This window comes from Pecten maximus, chromosome 19 (assembly GCF_902652985.1).
Source record: "Pecten maximus chromosome 19, xPecMax1.1, whole genome shotgun sequence".
NCBI lineage: Eukaryota > Metazoa > Mollusca > Bivalvia > Pectinida > Pectinidae > Pecten > Pecten maximus.
The window spans coordinates 28758343-28778932 of NC_047033.1; the positions used below are offsets into that span (position 1 = coordinate 28758343).

The following is a 20590-nucleotide window of genomic DNA, read 5'->3' on the forward strand; positions in this document are numbered from 1 at the left end:
GTCATTGTCCATCGACTGTTAGTTAACATTTCACATTTTCAACTTCTCAAAAACTCCTGAACTATTTTTAGCCCACCATCATCAGATGGTGGGCTATTCAAATCGCCCTGCGTCCGTGGTCCGTGGTCCGTCCCTCCGTCCGTCCGTCCGTAAACAATTCTTGTTATCGCTAATCCTCCGAAAGTACTGAAGGGATCTTTCTCAAATTTCATATGTGGGTTCCCCTTGGTCCCTAGTTATGCATATTGCATTTTGAGACCAATCGGATAACAACATGGCCGACAGGCAGCCATCTTGGATTTTGACAATTGAAGTTTGTTATCGCTATTTCTTAGAAAGTACAGAAGGGATCTTTCTCAAATTTCATTTGTAGGCTCCCCTTGGTGCCTAGTTATGCATATTGCATTTTGAGACCAATCAGAAAACAACATGGCCGACAGGCAGCCATCTTGGATTTTGATAATTGAAGTTTGTTATCGCTATTTCTGAGAAAGTACTGAAGGGATCTTTCTCAAATTTCATATGTAGGTTCCACTTGGTGCCTAGTTATGCATATTGCATTTTGAGACCGATCGGAAAACAACATGGCCGACAGGCAGCCATCTTGGATTTTGATAATTGAAGTTTGTTATCACTATTTCTGAGAAAGTACTGAAGGGATCTTTCTCAGATTTCATATGTATGCTCCCCTTGGTACTTAGTTATGCATATTGCATTTTGAGACCAATCGGAAAACAACATGGCCGACAGGCAGCCATCTTGGATTTTGATAATTGAAGTTTGTTATCGCTATTTCTGAGAAAGTACTGAAGGGATCTTTCTCAAACTTCATATGTAGATTCCCCTTGGTGCCTAGTTATGCATATTGCATTTTGACACCAATCGGAAAACAACATGGCCGACAGGCAGCCATCTTGGATTTTGATAATTGAAGTTTGTTATCGCTATTTCTGAGAAAGTACTGAAGGGATCTTTCTCAAATTTCATATGTGGGTTCCCCTTGGTGCCTAGGTATGCATATTGCATTTTGAGACCAATCGGAAAACAACATGGCCGACAGGCAGCCATCTTGGATTTTGACAATTGAAGTTTGTTATCGCTATTTCTCTGAAAGTAGTGAAAGGATCTTTCTCAAATTTCATAAATAGGTTCCCCTTGGTGCCTGGTTATGCATATTACATTTTGAGACCTATCGGAAAACAACCTGGTCGACAGGCAGCCATCTTAGATTTTGACAATTGAAGTTTGTTATCGCTATTTATCAGAAATCGCTGAAGGGATCTTTCTGAAATTTCATTTGTAGGTTGCCCTCTGTGCCTAGTTATGCATATTGGATTTTGAGACCAGTCAGAAAACAACCTGCCCGACAGGCAGTCATCTTGTATTTTGACAATTGAAGTTTGTTATCGCTATTTTACAGAAGGTACTGAAGGGATCTTTCTGAAATTTCATATGTAGGTTCCCCTTGGTCCCTGGTGTTGCATTTTGGGACCAATCCGAAAATAACAGACAGCCATTATCGCTAAATCTTAAATTTTATGTATAGGTTACCGTTGTTTGAAAAGCACTAGAGGGCTGTTTCTGAATTTACACAGATTAGTAAGACTTAGAGGAAGGGAAAAGTAGAGAAAAGATCAATCTGACATGGAACCTATAAAGATCATTCAATGGTGGGCGCCAAGATCCCTCTGGGATCTCTTGTTGATGAAATTTTGCGGAAACCTTCCTTGGCCGAAGTTCTACTAAAATTGTAAATTGTGATGGCTTTTTAATTGGTTTGTAACTGTCAATCGGACAGTAGTGTAAGTCATTACATGTTATAAACGACCAGTTATGATAGAAAGATATTCAAATGTTACTCATTATATTTGGCCCGTTATAATGGAAAATTATCGAAATGTTACATGTTATATACCGCCCGTTATAAGTTAATTAATTACCAAGATATCATACTTGAAAATCAAGTAGAAGTCGCATTTCTTTCGTTACAGTTTCATATAAACAATGGTAGATTATTATGTGGCTCCTGCTTGATATACATGTACTTGCACTGTGTTAACATATGTTTCAAAATAAATATCTATCAAATTAACTACAGTCGTCCACATTAAATAAATATCTATCAAATTAACTACAGTCGTCCACATTAAATAAATATCTATCAAATTAACTACAGTCGTCCACATTAAATAAATATCTGTCAAATTAACTACAGTCGTCCACATTAAATAAATATCTATCAAATTAACTACAGTCGTCCACATTTTTAAGTCCGGAATACTGTATGATATGCCTTTGTTTTCCAGGTAAGATGGCGGTCTGTGTAGTTGCAGATGAATAGCACCGGAGTAACGACAACTGACCAGCTATTGTGTCCCCGCTCCTTCTAAGGTGATGAAATTTAAGTTGCCTCTCTAATCGACATTTTAAAATCTCCTGTGAAACTGAAACATGAAATGGGCTTTTTCTGGGTGCTTGTTTGGGAGGATTGTAATAATATGGGCCCCATTCCCAACTTATTTTACATTTTAGCAAAGTTCTAAAGTTTCCAGTTCCTGCCTGAAATCTTTCCCAATTCACCAAATCTCTTCCCAAATTGAGGCAAAAAGGTTTCATATCTAAATCTAGTGAAAAAGACTCTGTGACACTTTGGTTTGTGTGTTCAGTAGAACCTTGTTAGTCTGGACACTTTGGTTTGTGTGTACAGTAGAACCTTGTTAGTCTGGACACTTTGGTTTGTGTGTACAGTAGAACCTTGTAAGTCTGGACACTTTGGTTTGTGTGTACAGTAGAACCTTATTAGTCTGGACATTTTGGTTTGTGTTTACAGTAGAACCTTGTTAGTCTGGACACTTTGGTTTGTGTGTACAGTAGAACCTTGTTAGTCTGGACACTTTGGTTTGTGTGTACAGTAGAACCTTGTTAGTCTGGACACTTTGGTTTGTGTGTACAGTAGAACCTTGTTAGTCTGGACACTTTGGTTTGTGTGTACAGTAGAACCTTATTAGTCTGGACACTTTGGTTTGTGTGTACAGTAGAACCTTATTAGTCTGGACATTTTGGTTTGTGTGTACAGTAGAACCTTGTTAGTCTGGACATTTTGGTTTGTATGTACAGTAGAACCTTGTTACTCTGGACACTTTGGTTTGTGTGTACAGTAGAACCTTGTTAGTCTGGACACTTTGGTTTGTGTGTACAGTAGAACCTTGTTAGTCTGGACACTTTGGTTTGTGTGTATATAGAACCTTGTTAGTCTGGACGCTTTGGTTTGTCTGTACAGTAGAACCTTGTTAGTCTGGACGCTTTGGTTTGTGTGTACAGTAGAACCTTGTTAGTCTGGATACTTTGGTTTGTGTGTACAGTAGAACCTTGTTAGTCTGGACACTTTGGTTTGTGTGTACAGTAGAACCTATTTGTTAGCCTGGACACTGGTTTGTGTGTACAGTAGAACCTTGTTAGTCTGGACACTTTGGTTTGTGTGTACAGTAGAACCAGATAACAAGGTCCAATTGTAATTGTAATTGTAATTGTAATTCACTGTAAAGTATTTACAAATTTATTTATAGCTAATATGCAGTCTTGATACACTGTAAACGTTTGATGTATGTTCAGGAGAGGGCCTCGATAAGTTTTAGAACTTGTGCCCAAAACCTATTTGTCACTATACTTATGAACCATTTAAAGGCAAATAAATATGTTTAAACCAATTATCAATACAATAAAATATTTAAATTCTAACATCCTTTATTTAATTGGATTGATAATTGGTTTAAACAAAATTCTTAATAATTACACACCAAATTATCTTACTAACATTATCCAACCTTTTATAAATGTAAATAATACTTATAATTTCAGAAATAATAGAGTTTTTAATATACCGCTGTCACGAACTACGTACTAATTATATGAACAGCTTCTTTCCTTCTACAATGGTTAAATGGAATGAACTTGGTCCCTCTTTACGAGACTTTATGTCAAGTTCAACATTTAAAAAGAAGCTTATAAAAATACCTAATACACCTAGCTGTCTCTAATACGTTTATCAATTGTGTTCCGAGAAAACTTAATATCATTTTATGTCAATTAAGAAATTCTAAAAGTGATCTTAATTTTGATAAATTTCAAGATTACTTCTTGTAATTGTGGTGCACCTAGGGAAGATCTTAATCATTGTTTCTTTCAATATCCTTTGTATGATAATATTAGACATTACATTTTTAGTATTCATGATCATGACTTATTAGGCTACTTAGATTTGCACTGCCTATTATATGGTATCAATAATGGTTCTGACCATTTAAATAATACCATCCTTATAAATGTTGATTCTTATATAAGATTATCAAAGCGTTTCTGTACTTACTCGTGAAAAAATACACGTATATATATGATATACAATGTAATATGATATTTGTATATTAATAATGAAAAATATGTTAATTGTATATCAGCAATATTCTCAATGGGAATTACATATAAAAGTGTGTAAGTGGTAAGTGGGTGTGCGTGTGTGTGAAAGCTGAATTAGGTTATAGTTAAAAATGTACATATCTACCGGAATAGAAGAAGACTGATATAGGCATAACCTGTTGTCTGATTCTTTTGTAAATACTCATTTAATGACTGTAATTAATGTACTTTGTTAAAATGTATTTACAATAAAATATTTTTGAAATCTAAAAAAAAAAAAATAGAGGTAATTCCTTTAAATCGCTACTAGTCATAAAGTTGTGAATGGATTTGAACCTAATTTGGTCAGAATCATCTTTGGGGGAAGGGAAAACAGATTTTGCATAAATGGTGACTCTGACCCCCGAGGGGCCAAAAGGGCGGGGCCCAATAGGGGAAATAGAGGTAATTCCTTTAAATCGCTACTAGTCATAAAGTTATGAATGGATTTGAACCCAATTTGGTCAGAAACATCCTTAGGTGGAAGGGGAACAGATTTTGCATAAATGGTGACTCTGACCCCCGAGGGGCCAAAAGGGCGGGGCCCAATAGGGGAAATAGAGGTAATTCCTTTAAATCGCTACTAGTCATAAAGTTATGAATGGATTTGAACCCAATTTGGTCAGAAACATCCTTGGTGGAAGGGGAACAGATTTTGCATAAATGGTGACTCTGACCCCGGAGGGACCAATGGGGTGGGGCCAAATAGGGGAAATAGAGGTAATTCCTTTGAATCGCTACTAGTCATGAAGTTATGAATGGATTTGAACCCAATTTGGTCAGAAACATCCTTTGGGGAAGGGAAACAGATTTTGCATAAATGGTGACTCTGACCCTCGAGGGGGCAAAAAAGCGGGGCCCAATAGGGGAAATAGAGGTAATTCCTTTAAATCGCTACTAGTCATAAAGTGATTGATGCATGTTCTAAAAGCAATTCTTGAGGTCTCTCAGACCTTAAGGAGTCTGGACTTCATTAATCTTTAAAGCAGTTCGGATTCCCACACTTTAACCATATATAGCGCTGTTAGAGATTAACAAATTAAACAAATTGAATATGAACATTATTTTGACACTTGGCCTAATCCAACCAGGTGAGCGATACAGGCCCCATGGGCCTCTTGTTTAAGATTATACGTTGCTATATGATTTCCGAATAGATGATACTTGATAATTAATTTGATATGCAAACAATTAATATTTCTGATTGTCTGAAGCTATATAGTATGAATCTGTTAATTTGAGATGAAGAATGAGATGTTTTTATTGTCAGATGAGGATGGAGCAGACGTAGGGGAGTTACCATGGCAGTGACACTATGGCGGATGTGCGGCCGTATGCCAAACAGTCGACAGCTCCTTTTACTGGCATGTCTACTTTTCTTTTTCTGGTGTGTCACACTTTACCGGATGTCTACAGCATCAGCTGGGACGGAAAAGGAAAGTGAAATCTTAAAGGTAAGGTCATTGCCAGAAATATTTAATGGGCTCAAGGTCAGAAATGTTTGATAATGAGATCAAGGTCAGAAGGTAAAGGCCAAAAATACTTGAGATCTAGGCCAGAAATATTGAATGGGGTCAAGGCCAGAAATGTTTCATAATGAGATCAAGGTCAGAAGTGTTTGAGATCAAGGCCAAAAATATTTTATGGGGTCAAGGTCATAAATATTTAAAGAGGTCAAGGTCAAAAATGTTCGATAATGAGATCAAGGTCAGAAATGTAATAAGGTAAAGTATTTGAGATCAAGGCCAGACATATTTCACTGGGTCAAGGCAAGAAATGTTTTAGGGGGTCAAGGTCATAAATATTTAAAGAGGTCAAGGTCATAAATGTTTGATTGGGTCAAGGCTGAAAATGTTTAACGGGGTCAAGGTCATACATGTTTAAAGAGGTCAAGGTCATAAATGTTTAATAATGAGATCAAGGTCGGAAATGTTTAATGCTGTCAGGGTTAGAAATATTTATTGACATCAAGCTTAAGGTCAGAATGGTTCTATTAGGTCAAGGTTAGAAAAGCTTAATTTAACCTTTGGGTGATGTAGTTCATTAGGATTACATTGCTAGCAAGGTACCATAGCCAGACAGTTGTCCACAGCTTCTGTGATAGGGGTATATACCTAAGGGTTGTTACTGCCAGATGATGGGTAAAGATTAAGGAAACATGATTATACTTTCAGAGATATATTTTATGACGTAACAGCAATAGAATTATTTTTTATTTCCAGAATGAAATAATCCAATTGAGTGAAAATTATGTGCGAGCACTCGCCCGGGAGAATTCCGACATCGTGGACGGCCCCTATGCAGGTCGCTTCACAGCCTATGGTAAAGTGTACTCGTGAGAGAAAATTCAAACTTGTCTTTGCCTAATGAAATCTTGTTGTTAAATATATATCCTACCATTCAGTCATTACTGACATCCCACCCCTAACCTACCACTTTAGTAAGGGGTTTATAGTAATTACTTTGTCTGTGTGTTGTTTGTATGGGTATAGGTCTGTCCCTTTGTGTTGTTTGTATGTGTATATGTCTGTCCATCTGACCCTGTGTGTTGTTTGTATGTGTATAGGTCTGTCCCTTTGTGTTGTTTGTATGTGTATATGTCTGTCCATCTGTCCATGGTACAGTTGTGTATATATTGTCTTGTGACACGGGTCACAGGTTTTGTTTATATTCACACCATAGCATCATATCAAGATCCACATCTGATTATATTTTGATGGTCATAATGGTCAAGGTTAAAGGTCACACTTGACCACATTTTGTAGCTCTCTTTATTCTGACATTCTGTCTAATCCGATACTGTTACGTATTCTGACATTCTGTCTAATCCGATAGTGTTATGTATTCTGACAACCTGTCTAATCTGATACTGTTATGTATTCTGACAACCTGTCTAATCCGATACTGTTATGTATTCTGACAACCTGTCTAATCTGATACTGTTACATAGTCTGACAACCTGTCTAATCCGATACTGTTACGTATTCTGACAACCTGTCTAATCTGATACTGTTACATAGTCTGACAACCTGTCTAATCTGATACTGTTACGTATTCTGACATCCTGTCTAATCTGATACTGTTATGTATTCTGACATCCTGTCTAATCTGATACTGTTATGTATTCTGACAACCTGTCTAATCCGATACCGTTACGTATTCTGACAACCTGTCTAATCTGATACCGTTACGTATTCTGACAACCTGTCTAATCCGATACTGTTACGTATTCTGACAACCTGTCTAATCTGATACTGTTATGTATTCTGACAACCTGTCTAATCTGATACTGTTATGTATTCTGACAACCTGTCTAATCTGATACTGTTATGTATTCTGACAACCTGTCTAATCCGATACCGTTACGTATTCTGACAACCTGTCTAATCCGATACCGTTACGTATTCTGACAACCTGTCTAATCCGATACTGTTACGTATTCTGACAACCTGTCTAATCTGATACTGTTATGTATTCTGACATCCTGTCTAATCCGATACTGTTACGTATTCTGACATCCTGTCTAATCCGATACTGTTATGTATTCTGAGAACCTGTCTAATCTGATACCGTTACGTATTCTGACAACCTGTCTAATCTGATACTGTTACCTAGTCTGACATCCTGTCTAATCCGATACTGTTATGTATTCTGACATCCTGTCTAATCCGATACTGTTATGTATTCTGAGAACCTGTCTAATCTGATACTGTTACGTATTCTGACATTCTGTCTAATCCGATACTGTTATGTATTCTGACATCCTGTCTAATCCGATACTGTTACATAGTCTGAGAACCTGTCTAATCTGATACTGTTACGTATTCTGACATCCTGTCTAATCCGATACTGTTACATAGTCTGAGAACCTGTCTAATCCGATACTGTTACATAGTCTGACAACCTGTCTAATCTGATACTGTTATGTATTCTGACAACCTGTCTAATCTGATACTGTTATGTATTCTGACAACCTGTCTAATCTGATACTGTTATGTATTCTGACATCCTGTCTAATCTGATACTGTTACGTATTCTGACAACCTGTCTAATCTGATACTGTTATGTATTCTGACAACCTGTCTAATCCGATACCGTTACGTATTCTGACATTCTGTCTAATCTGATACTGTTATGTATTCTGACATCCTGTCTAATCCGATACTGTTACGTATTCTGACAACCTGTCTAATCTGATACTGTTATGTATTCTGACAACCTGTCTAATCTGATACTGTTACGTATTCTGACAACCTGTCTAATCTGATACTGTTACGTATTCTGACATCCTGTCTAATCTGATACTGTTACGTATTCTGACATCCTGTCTAATCCGATACTGTTACGTATTCTGACATCCTGTCTAATCCGATACTGTTACGTATTCTGACATCCTGTCTAATCCGATACTGTTACGTATACTGACATCCTGTCTAATCTGATACTGTTACGTATTCTGACAACCTGTCTAATCTGATACTGTTATGTATTCTGACATCCTGTCTAATCCGATACTGTTATGTATTCTGACAACCTGTCTAATCTGATACTGTTACGTATTCTGACAACCTGTCTAATCTGATACTGTTATGTATTCTGACAACCTGTCTAATCTGATACTGTTACATAGTCTGACATCCTGTCTAATCCGATACCGTTACGTATTCTGACATCCGGTCTTATCTGATACTGTTACATGTACGTATTCTGACATCCTGTCTAATCTGATACCGTTACGTATTCTGACATTCTGTCTAATCCGATACCGTTATGTATTCTGACATCCTGTCTAATCTGATACTGTTACGTATTCTGACAACCTGTCTAATCTGATACTGTTACGTATTCTGACATCCTGTCTAATCTGATACTGTTATGTATTCTGACATTCTGTCTAATCTGATACTGTTACGTATTCTGACATTCTGTCTAATCCGATACTGTTACGTATTCTGACATCCTGTCTAATCCGATACTGTTATGTATTCTGACATCCTGTCTAATCTGATACTGTTACATAGTCTGACATCCTGTCTAATCCGATACTGTTACGTATTCTGACATCCTGTCTAATCCGATACTGTTACATATTCTGACAACCTGTCTAATCCGATACTGTTATGTATTCTGACAACCTGTATAATCCGATACTGTTACGTATTCTGACATTCTGTCTAATCCGATACTGTTATGTATTCTGACAACCTGTCTAATCCGATACTGTTATGTATTCTGACATTCTGTCTAATCCGATACTGTTATGTATTCTGACAACCTGTCTAATCTGATACTGTTATGTATTCTGACAACCTGTCTAATCCGATACTGTTACGTATTCTGACATTCTGTCTAATCCGATACTGTTACGTATTCTGACATCCTGTCTAATCTGATACCGTTACGTATTCTGACATTCTGTCTAATCTGATACCGTTACGTATTCTGACAACCTGTCTAATCCGATACTGTTACGTATTCTGACAACCTGTCTAATCCGATACTGTTATGTATTCTGACAACCTGTCTAATCTGATACTGTTACGTATTCTGACATTCTGTCTAATCCGATACTGTTACGTATTCTGACAACCTGTCTAATCTGATACTGTTACGTATTCTGACATCCTGTCTAATCCGATACTGTTACGTATTCTGACAACCTGTCTAATCCGATACTGTTACGTATTCTGACAACCTGTCTAATCTGATACTGTTATGTATTCTGACATCCTGTCTAATCCGATACTGTTACGTATTCTGACATCCTGTCTAATCCGATACTGTTACATAGTCTGAGAACCTGTCTAATCCGATACTGTTATGTATTCTGACAACCTGTCTAATCCGATACTGTTACGTATTCTGACATTCTGTCTAATCCGATACTGTTACGTATTCTGACATCCTGTCTAATCCGATACTGTTACATATTCTGACAACCTGTCTAATCCGATACTGTTATGTATTCTGACAACCTGTATAATCCGATACTGTTACGTATTCTGACATTCTGTCTAATCCGATACTGTTATGTATTCTGACAACCTGTCTAATCCGATACTGTTATGTATTCTGACATTCTGTCTAATCCGATACTGTTATGTATTCTGACAACCTGTCTAATCTGATACTGTTATGTATTCTGACAACCTGTCTAATCCGATACTGTTACGTATTCTGACATTCTGTCTAATCCGATACTGTTACGTATTCTGACATCCTGTCTAATCTGATACCGTTACGTATTCTGACATTCTGTCTAATCTGATACGGTTACGTATTCTGACAACCTGTCTAATCCGATACTGTTACGTATTCTGACAACCTGTCTAATCCGATACTGTTATGTATTCTGACAACCTGTCTAATCTGATACTGTTACGTATTCTGACATTCTGTCTAATCCGATACTGTTACGTATTCTGACAACCTGTCTAATCTGATACTGTTACGTATTCTGACATCCTGTCTAATCCTATACTGTTACGTATTCTGACAACCTGTCTAATCCGATACTGTTACGTATTCTGACAACCTGTCTAATCTGATACTGTTATGTATTCTGACATCCTGTCTAATCTGATACTGTTATGTATTCTGACAACCTGTCTAATCTGATACTGTTACATATTCTGACATCCTGTCTAATCCGATACTGTTACGTATTCTGACAACCTGTCTAATCCGATACTGTTACGTATTCTGACATCCTGTCTAATCTGATACTGTTATGTATTCTGACATCCTGTCTAATCCGATACTGTTACGTATTCTGACAACCTGTCTAATCCGATACTGTTACGTATTCTGACAACCTGTCTAATCTGATACTGTTATGTATTCTGACATCCTGTCTAATCTGATACTGTTATGTATTCTGACAACCTGTCTAATCTGATACTGTTATGTATTCTGACAACCTGTCTAATCTGATACTGTTATGTATTCTGACAACCTGTCTAATCCGATACTGTTATGTATTCTGACAACCTGTCTAATCCGATCTGTTACGTATTCTGACATCCTGTCTAATCCTATACTGTTACGTATTCTGACATCCTGTCTAATCTGATACTGTTACGTATTCTGACATCCTGTCTAATCCGATACTGTTACGTATTCTGACATCCTGTCTAATCCGATACTGTTACGTATTCTGACATCCTGTCTAATCCGATACTGTTATGTATACTGACATCCTGTCTAATCTGATACTGTTACGTATTCTGACAACCTGTCTAATCTGATACTGTTATGTATTCTGACATCCTGTCTAATCCGATACTGTTATGTATTCTGACAACCTGTCTAATCTGATACTGTTACGTATTCTGACAACCTGTCTAATCTGATACTGTTATGTATTCTGACAACCTGTCTAATCTGATACTGTTACATAGTCTGACATCCTGTCTAATCCGATACCGTTACGTATTCTGACATCCGGTCTTATCTGATACTGTTACATGTACGTATTCTGACAACCTGTCTAATCCGATACCGTTACGTATTCTGACATCCTGTCTAATCCGATACCGTTACGTATTCTGACATCCTGTCTAATCCGATCTGTTACGTATTCTGACATCCTGTCTAATCTGATACTGTTATGTATTCTGACATCCTGTCTAATCTGATACTGTTACGTATTCTGACATCCTGTCTAATCTGATACTGTTACGTATTCTGACATCCTGTCTAATCTGATACTGTTACGTATTCTGACATCCTGTCTAATCTGATACTGTTACGTATTCTGACAACCTGTCTAATCCGATACTGTTATGTATTCTGACAACCTGTCTAATCTGATACTGTTATGTATTCTGACAACCTGTCTAATCTGATACTGTTACGTATTCTGACATCCTGTCTAATCTGATACTGTTATGTATTCTGACATTCTGTCTAATCTGATACTGTTACGTATTCTGACATCCTGTCTAATCCGATACTGTTACATATTCTGACAACCTGTCTAATCCGATACTGTTATGTATTCTGACAACCTGTATAATCCGATACTGTTACGTATTCTGACATTCTGTCTAATCCGATACTGTTATGTATTCTGACAACCTGTCTAATCTGATACTGTTATGTATTCTGACATCCTGTCTAATCTGATACTGTTACGTATTCTGACATCCTGTCTAATCTGATACTGTTACGTATTCTGACAACCTGTCTAATCCGATACTGTTATGTATTCTGACATTCTGTCTAATCCGATACTGTTATGTATTCTGACAACCTGTCTAATCTGATACTGTTATGTATTCTGACAACCTGTCTAATCCGATACTGTTACGTATTCTGACATTCTGTCTAATCCGATACTGTTACGTATTCTGACATCCTGTCTAATCTGATACCGTTACGTATTCTGACATTCTGTCTAATCTGATACCGTTACGTATTCTGACAACCTGTCTAATCCGATACTGTTACGTATTCTGACAACCTGTCTAATCCGATACTGTTATGTATTCTGACAACCTGTCTAATCTGATACTGTTACGTATTCTGACATTCTGTCTAATCCGATACTGTTACATAGTCTGACATCCTGTCTAATCCGATACCGTTACGTATTCTGACATCCTGTCTAATCTGATACTGTTACGTATTCTGACAACCTGTCTAATCCGATACTGTTATGTATTCTGACATTCTGTCTAATCCGATACTGTTATGTATTCTGACAACCTGTCTAATCTGATACTGTTATGTATTCTGACAACCTGTCTAATCCGATACTGTTACGTATTCTGACATTCTGTCTAATCCGATACTGTTACGTATTCTGACATCCTGTCTAATCTGATACCGTTACGTATTCTGACATTCTGTCTAATCTGATACCGTTACGTATTCTGACAACCTGTCTAATCCGATACTGTTACGTATTCTGACAACCTGTCTAATCCGATACTGTTATGTATTCTGACAACCTGTCTAATCTGATACTGTTACGTATTCTGACATTCTGTCTAATCCGATACTGTTACGTATTCTGACAACCTGTCTAATCTGATACTGTTACGTATTCTGACATCCTGTCTAATCCGATACTGTTACGTATTCTGACAACCTGTCTAATCCGATACTGTTACGTATTCTGACAACCTGTCTAATCTGATACTGTTATGTATTCTGACATCCTGTCTAATCCGATACTGTTACGTATTCTGACATCCTGTCTAATCCGATACTGTTACATATTCTGAGAACCTGTCTAATCCGATACCGTTATGTATTCTGACAACCTGTCTAATCCGATACTGTTACGTATTCTGACATTCTGTCTAATCCGATACTGTTACGTATTCTGACATCCTGTCTAATCCGATACTGTTACATATTCTGACAACCTGTCTAATCCGATACTGTTATGTATTCTGACAACCTGTATAATCCGATACTGTTACGTATTCTGACATTCTGTCTAATCCGATACTGTTATGTATTCTGACAACCTGTCTAATCCGATACTGTTATGTATTCTGACATTCTGTCTAATCCGATACTGTTATGTATTCTGACAACCTGTCTAATCTGATACTGTTATGTATTCTGACAACCTGTCTAATCCGATACTGTTACGTATTCTGACATTCTGTCTAATCCGATACTGTTACGTATTCTGACATCCTGTCTAATCTGATACCGTTACGTATTCTGACATTCTGTCTAATCTGATACCGTTACGTATTCTGACAACCTGTCTAATCCGATACTGTTACGTATTCTGACAACCTGTCTAATCCGATACTGTTATGTATTCTGACAACCTGTCTAATCTGATACTGTTACGTATTCTGACATTCTGTCTAATCCGATACTGTTACGTATTCTGACAACCTGTCTAATCTGATACTGTTACGTATTCTGACATCCTGTCTAATCCTATACTGTTACGTATTCTGACAACCTGTCTAATCCGATACTGTTACGTATTCTGACAACCTGTCTAATCTGATACTGTTATGTATTCTGACATCCTGTCTTATCTGATACTGTTATGTATTCTGACAACCTGTCTAATCTGATACTGTTACATATTCTGACATCCTGTCTAATCCGATACTGTTACGTATTCTGACAACCTGTCTAATCCGATACTGTTACGTATTCTGACATCCTGTCTAATCTGATACTGTTATGTATTCTGACATCCTGTCTAATCCGATACTGTTACGTATTCTGACAACCTGTCTAATCCGATACTGTTACGTATTCTGACAACCTGTCTAATCTGATACTGTTATGTATTCTGACATCCTGTCTAATCTGATACTGTTATGTATTCTGACAACCTGTCTAATCTGATACTGTTATGTATTCTGACAACCTGTCTAATCTGATACTGTTATGTATTCTGACAACCTGTCTAATCCGATACTGTTATGTATTCTGACAACCTGTCTAATCTGATACTGTTACGTATTCTGACATCCTGTCTAATCTGATACTGTTATGTATTCTGACATCCTGTCTAATCCGATACTGTTACGTATTCTGACATCCTGTCTAATCTGATACTGTTATGAATTCTGACATCCTGTCTAATCTGATACTGTTACGTATTCTGACATCCTGTCTAATCCGATACTGTTACGTATTCTGACATTCTGTCTAATCCGATACCGTTACATATTCTGACATCCTGTCTTATCTGATACTGTTATGTATTCTGACAACCTGTCTAATCTGATACTGTTACGTATTCTGACATCCTGTCTAATCCGATACTGTTACCTAGTCTGACATCCTGTCTAATCTGATACTGTTATGTATTCTGACATCCTGTCTAATCCGATACCGTTACGTATTCTGACATCCTGTCTAATCCGATACTGTTACGTATTCTGACATTCTGTCTAATCCGATACTGTTACGTATTCTGACATCCTGTCTAATCCGATACCGTTACGTATTCTGACAACCTGTCTAATCTGATACTGTTACGTATTCTGACATCCTGTCTAATCCGATACTGTTACGTATTCTGACATCCTGTCTAATCTGATACCGTTATGTATTCTGACAACCTGTCTAATCTGATACTGTTATGTATTCTGACATCCTGTCTAATCCGATACCGTTACGTATTCTGACATCCTGTCTAATCCGATACTGTTACGTATTCTGACATTCTGTCTAATCCGATACTGTTACGTATTCTGACATCCTGTCTAATCCGATACCGTTACGTATTCTGACAACCTGTCTAATCTGATACTGTTACGTATTCTGACATCCTGTCTAATCCGATACTGTTATGTATTCTGACATTCTGTCTAATCTGATACTGTTACGTATTCTGACATCCTGTCTAATCCGATACTGTTATGTATTCTGACAACCTGTCTAATCTGATACTGTTACGTATTCTGACATCCTGTCTAATCCGATACTGTTATGTATTCTGACAACCTGTCTAATCTGATACTGTTACGTATTCTGACATCCTGTCTAATCCGATACTGTTATGTATTCTGACATCCTGTCTAATCTGATACTGTTATGTATTCTGACAACCTGTCTAATCTGATACTGTTATGTATTCTGACATCCTGTCTTATCTGATACCGTTACGTATTCTGACATCCTGTCTAATCCGATACTGTTACGTATTCTGACATTCTGTCTAATCCGATACTGTTATGTATTCTGACAACCTGTCTAATCCGATACTGTTATGTATTCTGACATTCTGTCTAATCCGATACTGTTATGTATTCTGACAACCTGTCTAATCTGATACTGTTATGTATTCTGACAACCTGTCTAATCCGATACTGTTACGTATTCTGACATTCTGTCTAATCCGATACTGTTACGTATTCTGACATCCTGTCTAATCTGATACCGTTACGTATTCTGACATTCTGTCTAATCTGATACCGTTACGTATTCTGACAACCTGTCTAATCCGATACTGTTACGTATTCTGACAACCTGTCTAATCCGATACTGTTATGTATTCTGACAACCTGTCTAATCTGATACTGTTACGTATTCTGACATTCTGTCTAATCCGATACTGTTACGTATTCTGACAACCTGTCTAATCTGATACTGTTACGTATTCTGACATCCTGTCTAATCCTATACTGTTACGTATTCTGACAACCTGTCTAATCCGATACTGTTACGTATTCTGACAACCTGTCTAATCTGATACTGTTATGTATTCTGACATCCTGTCTAATCTGATACTGTTATGTATTCTGACAACCTGTCTAATCTGATACTGTTACATATTCTGACATCCTGTCTAATCCGATACTGTTACGTATTCTGACAACCTGTCTAATCCGATACTGTTACGTATTCTGACATCCTGTCTAATCTGATACTGTTATGTATTCTGACATCCTGTCTAATCCGATACTGTTACGTATTCTGACAACCTGTCTAATCCGATACTGTTACGTATTCTGACAACCTGTCTAATCTGATACTGTTATGTATTCTGACATCCTGTCTAATCTGATACTGTTATGTATTCTGACAACCTGTCTAATCTGATACTGTTATGTATTCTGACAACCTGTCTAATCTGATACTGTTACGTATTCTGACATCCTGTCTAATCTGATACTGTTATGTATTCTGACATCCTGTCTTATCTGATACTGTTATGTATACTGACATCCTGTCTAATCTGATACTGTTACGTATTCTGACAACCTGTCTAATCCGATACTGTTATGTATTCTGACATCCTGTCTAATCTGATACTGTTACGTATTCTGACATCCTGTCTAATCTGATACTGTTACGTATTCTGACATCCTGTCTAATCCGATACTGTTACGTATTCTGACAACCCGTCTAATCTGATACTGTTACGTATTCTGACATCCTGTCTAATCCGATACTGTTACGTATTCTGACAACCTGTCTAATCTGATACTGTTTTGTATTCTGACAACCTGTCTAATCTGATACTGTTTTGTATTCTGAGAACCTGTCTAATCCGATACTGTTACGTATTCTGACATCCTGTCTAATTCGATACTGTTACGTATTCTGACAACCTGTCTAATCTGATACTGTTACGTATTCTGACATCCTGTCTAATCCGATACTGTTACGTATTCTGACAACCTGTCTAATCTGATACTGTTACGTATTCTGACAACCTGTCTAATCCGATACTGTTATGTATTCTGACAACCTGTCTAATCTGATACTGTTACGTATTCTGACATCCTGTCTAATCTGATATTGTTACATAGTCTGACATCCTGTCTAATCCGATACTGTTATGTATTCTGACATCCTGTCTAATCTGATACTGTTATGTATTCTGACATCCTGTCTAATCTGATACTGTTACGTATTCTGACATTCTGTCTAATCCGATACTGTTACATAGTCTGAGAACCTGTCTAATCTGATACTGTTACGTATTCTGACATCCTGTCTAATCTGATACTGTTACATAGTCTGAGAACCTGTCTAATCTGATACTGTTACGTATTCTGACATCCTGTCTAATCCGATACTGTTACGTATTCTGACATCCTGTCTAATCTGATACTGTTACATAGTCTGAGAACCTGTCTAATCCGATACTGTTATGTATTCTGACATCCTGTCTAATCTGATACTGTTACATAGTCTGAGAACCTGTCTAATCTGATACTGTTATGTATTCTGACATCCTGTCTAATCCGATACTGTTACATAGTCTGACAACCTGTCTAATCTGATACTGTTACATAGTCTGACAACCTGTCTAATCCGATACTGTTATGTATTCTGACATCCTTTCTAATCCGATACTGTTACGTATTCTGACATTCTGTCTAATCTGATACTGTTACATAGTCTGACAACCTGTCTAATCCGATACTGTTACGTATTCTGACATCCTGTCTAATCCGATACTGTTATGTATTCTGAGAACCTGTCTAATCTGATACTGTTACGTATTCTGACATCCTGTCTAATCTGATACTGTTATGTATTCTGACATCCTGTCTAATCTGATACTGTTAACGTATTCTGAGAACCTGTCTAATCTGATACTGTTACGTATTCTGACATCCTGTCTAATCTGATACTGTTATGTATTCTGACAACCTGTCTAATCTGATACTGTTAAATAGTCTGAGAACCTGTCTAATCTGATACTGTTACGTATTCTGACAACCTGTCTAATCCGATACTGTTACATATTCTGACATCCTGTCTAATCCGATACTGTTATGTATTCTGACAACCTGTCTAATCCGATACTGTTACGTATTCTGACATCCTGTCTAATCTGATACTGTTATGTAGTCTGACAACCTGTCTAATCTGATACTGTTACGTATTCTGAGAACCTGTCTAATCCGATACTGTTATGTATTCTGACATCCTGTCTAATCTGATACTGTTATGTATTCTGACATCCTGTCTAATCTGATCTGTTCTTATTTATCACATGCAGGGATTATTTTGGGTTACTAAATGGATGGGTCATTTTCTAGAAAAAAAACTATCTGTTATAAAATTTAGGAGCCATTTATAGAAATTTTAAAGGAATTAATGTCAGGTCAAGGTCATAGTGAAATTTGTATATTTGCAGAATATAAGTAGTAATTCTATGGCCAGTATATAAGTAGTAATTCTATGGCCAGTATATAAGTAGTAATTCTATGGCCAGTATATAAGTAGTAATTCTATGGCCAGTATATAAGTAGTTATTCTATGGCCAGTATTTAAGTAGTTATTCTATGGCCAGTATATAAGTAGTAATTCTATGGCCAGTATATAAGTAGTAATTCTATGGCCAGTATATAAGTAGTAATTCTATGGCCAGTATATAATTAGTAGTAAGTCTATGGCCAGTATATAAGTAGTAATTCTATGGCCAGTATATAAGTAGTAAGTCTATGACCAGTATATAAGTAGTAATTCTATGGCCAGTATATAAGTAGTTATTCTATGGCCAGTATATAAGTAGTAATTCTATGGCCAGTATATAAGTAGTAATTCTATGGCCAGTATATGACTTGGATTAAGTTCAGATATAGACACTTTGCAGGGCCCTCACCACTGAGTCAGTTATTTAGTTAATTCCACGATGTCAACGTTCCTATTTTGTACTTCACAGATTTAAAGAAGACGATGGCTGTGCTGCTGGAAAGTATGCTGGAACGACTCAATAAGTTAGAAATAAAAATCAACAATGCAATCAATGGGTCCACCAATGGCACAGCATCTAATGCCACAAACAGCCAATCATTGCGCTCGAATTATCAGCTACGAGCCGAGGGTAGGTATTCCCTGTCATCATTGGTCAACCTTGGAGAAATCTACAGCATGGTTGATTAGGATCAAAACTTAAATATCGAACACAATTTCAGTGTCATAATAAAATGTTTAGGCTTGTCAGCTGGTTAAAAACTTCAGACTCTTAAGAAAATTTCAATATTGTGTAAGATGTCTAGGTTTGCCAGCCAGTTAAAAACTTGATCTGCTTTCAATAAGTGGTCATATTTCATTTTTCATTGAACATACTGCCTTATTTTACTCAGTATAAAGCCATACTTAGGAATAATTAGCCGACCATCCTTTTTCCCCTCATTTTCATTGAACATAGTGCTTATTTTACTCCGTACAAGCCATACTTAGGAATAATTAGCCGACCATCCTTTTTCCCCTCATTTTCATTGAACATAGTGCTTATTTTACTCCGTACAAGCCCATGCTAAGTAATAACCCGATCAGCCTGTTTTTTTCCCACATTTTCACCGTGTAAGCCAGTATTCTTAGATAAACCCATCCCCTACTTTTGAATGTCCAAAAATAAACAGAAAAAAAAAATAAATTGAAATTGATGTTGAGGAAATTCTTATAAAAAGATTTGACAACATTGTCATATACATGAGAGTGTTGGGATTATAGGTTTCCTGTACGTCCGTGTTGTTGATATGTACGAACTTCCAGCCCTAAATGACATACTTACATAATGCCAACATTTGTCAGCGCTCTATTGGCTTCATTCCTTGAGGGATCAAGATCACTGTTACTATTTTTAGCAGAGGCTGGTAGGGATCATGTATTAATTAGCAATAGCCAGTATCCTTATTAATTATGCTATTGGCCGATATTTGTGTCTCCTGCAAAAAGC

General features: G+C 36.9%; 1 protein-coding gene across 3 annotated transcripts in view; it reads left to right on the forward strand.

The window, feature by feature from the left end:
- The window catches only part of LOC117317713 (alpha-1,6-mannosylglycoprotein 6-beta-N-acetylglucosaminyltransferase A-like), a 100863-nt gene that overhangs the window by 20119 nt on the left and 60154 nt on the right, over nucleotides 1–20590 (forward strand). For 2 of the 3 annotated variants that reach the window (XM_033872602.1, XM_033872604.1), the window contains exons 2-5: nucleotides 2307–2391; nucleotides 5723–5906; nucleotides 6675–6774; nucleotides 19571–19732. In XM_033872602.1, coding sequence (XP_033728493.1) covers nucleotides 5754–5906; nucleotides 6675–6774; nucleotides 19571–19732 — 415 coding nt within the window. In that variant the 5' untranslated portion in view covers nucleotides 2307–2391; nucleotides 5723–5753. The remainder of the gene's footprint in view (nucleotides 1–2306; nucleotides 2392–5722; nucleotides 5907–6674; nucleotides 6775–19570; nucleotides 19733–20590) is intronic. The other variant, XM_033872603.1, reaches the window with a different exon arrangement.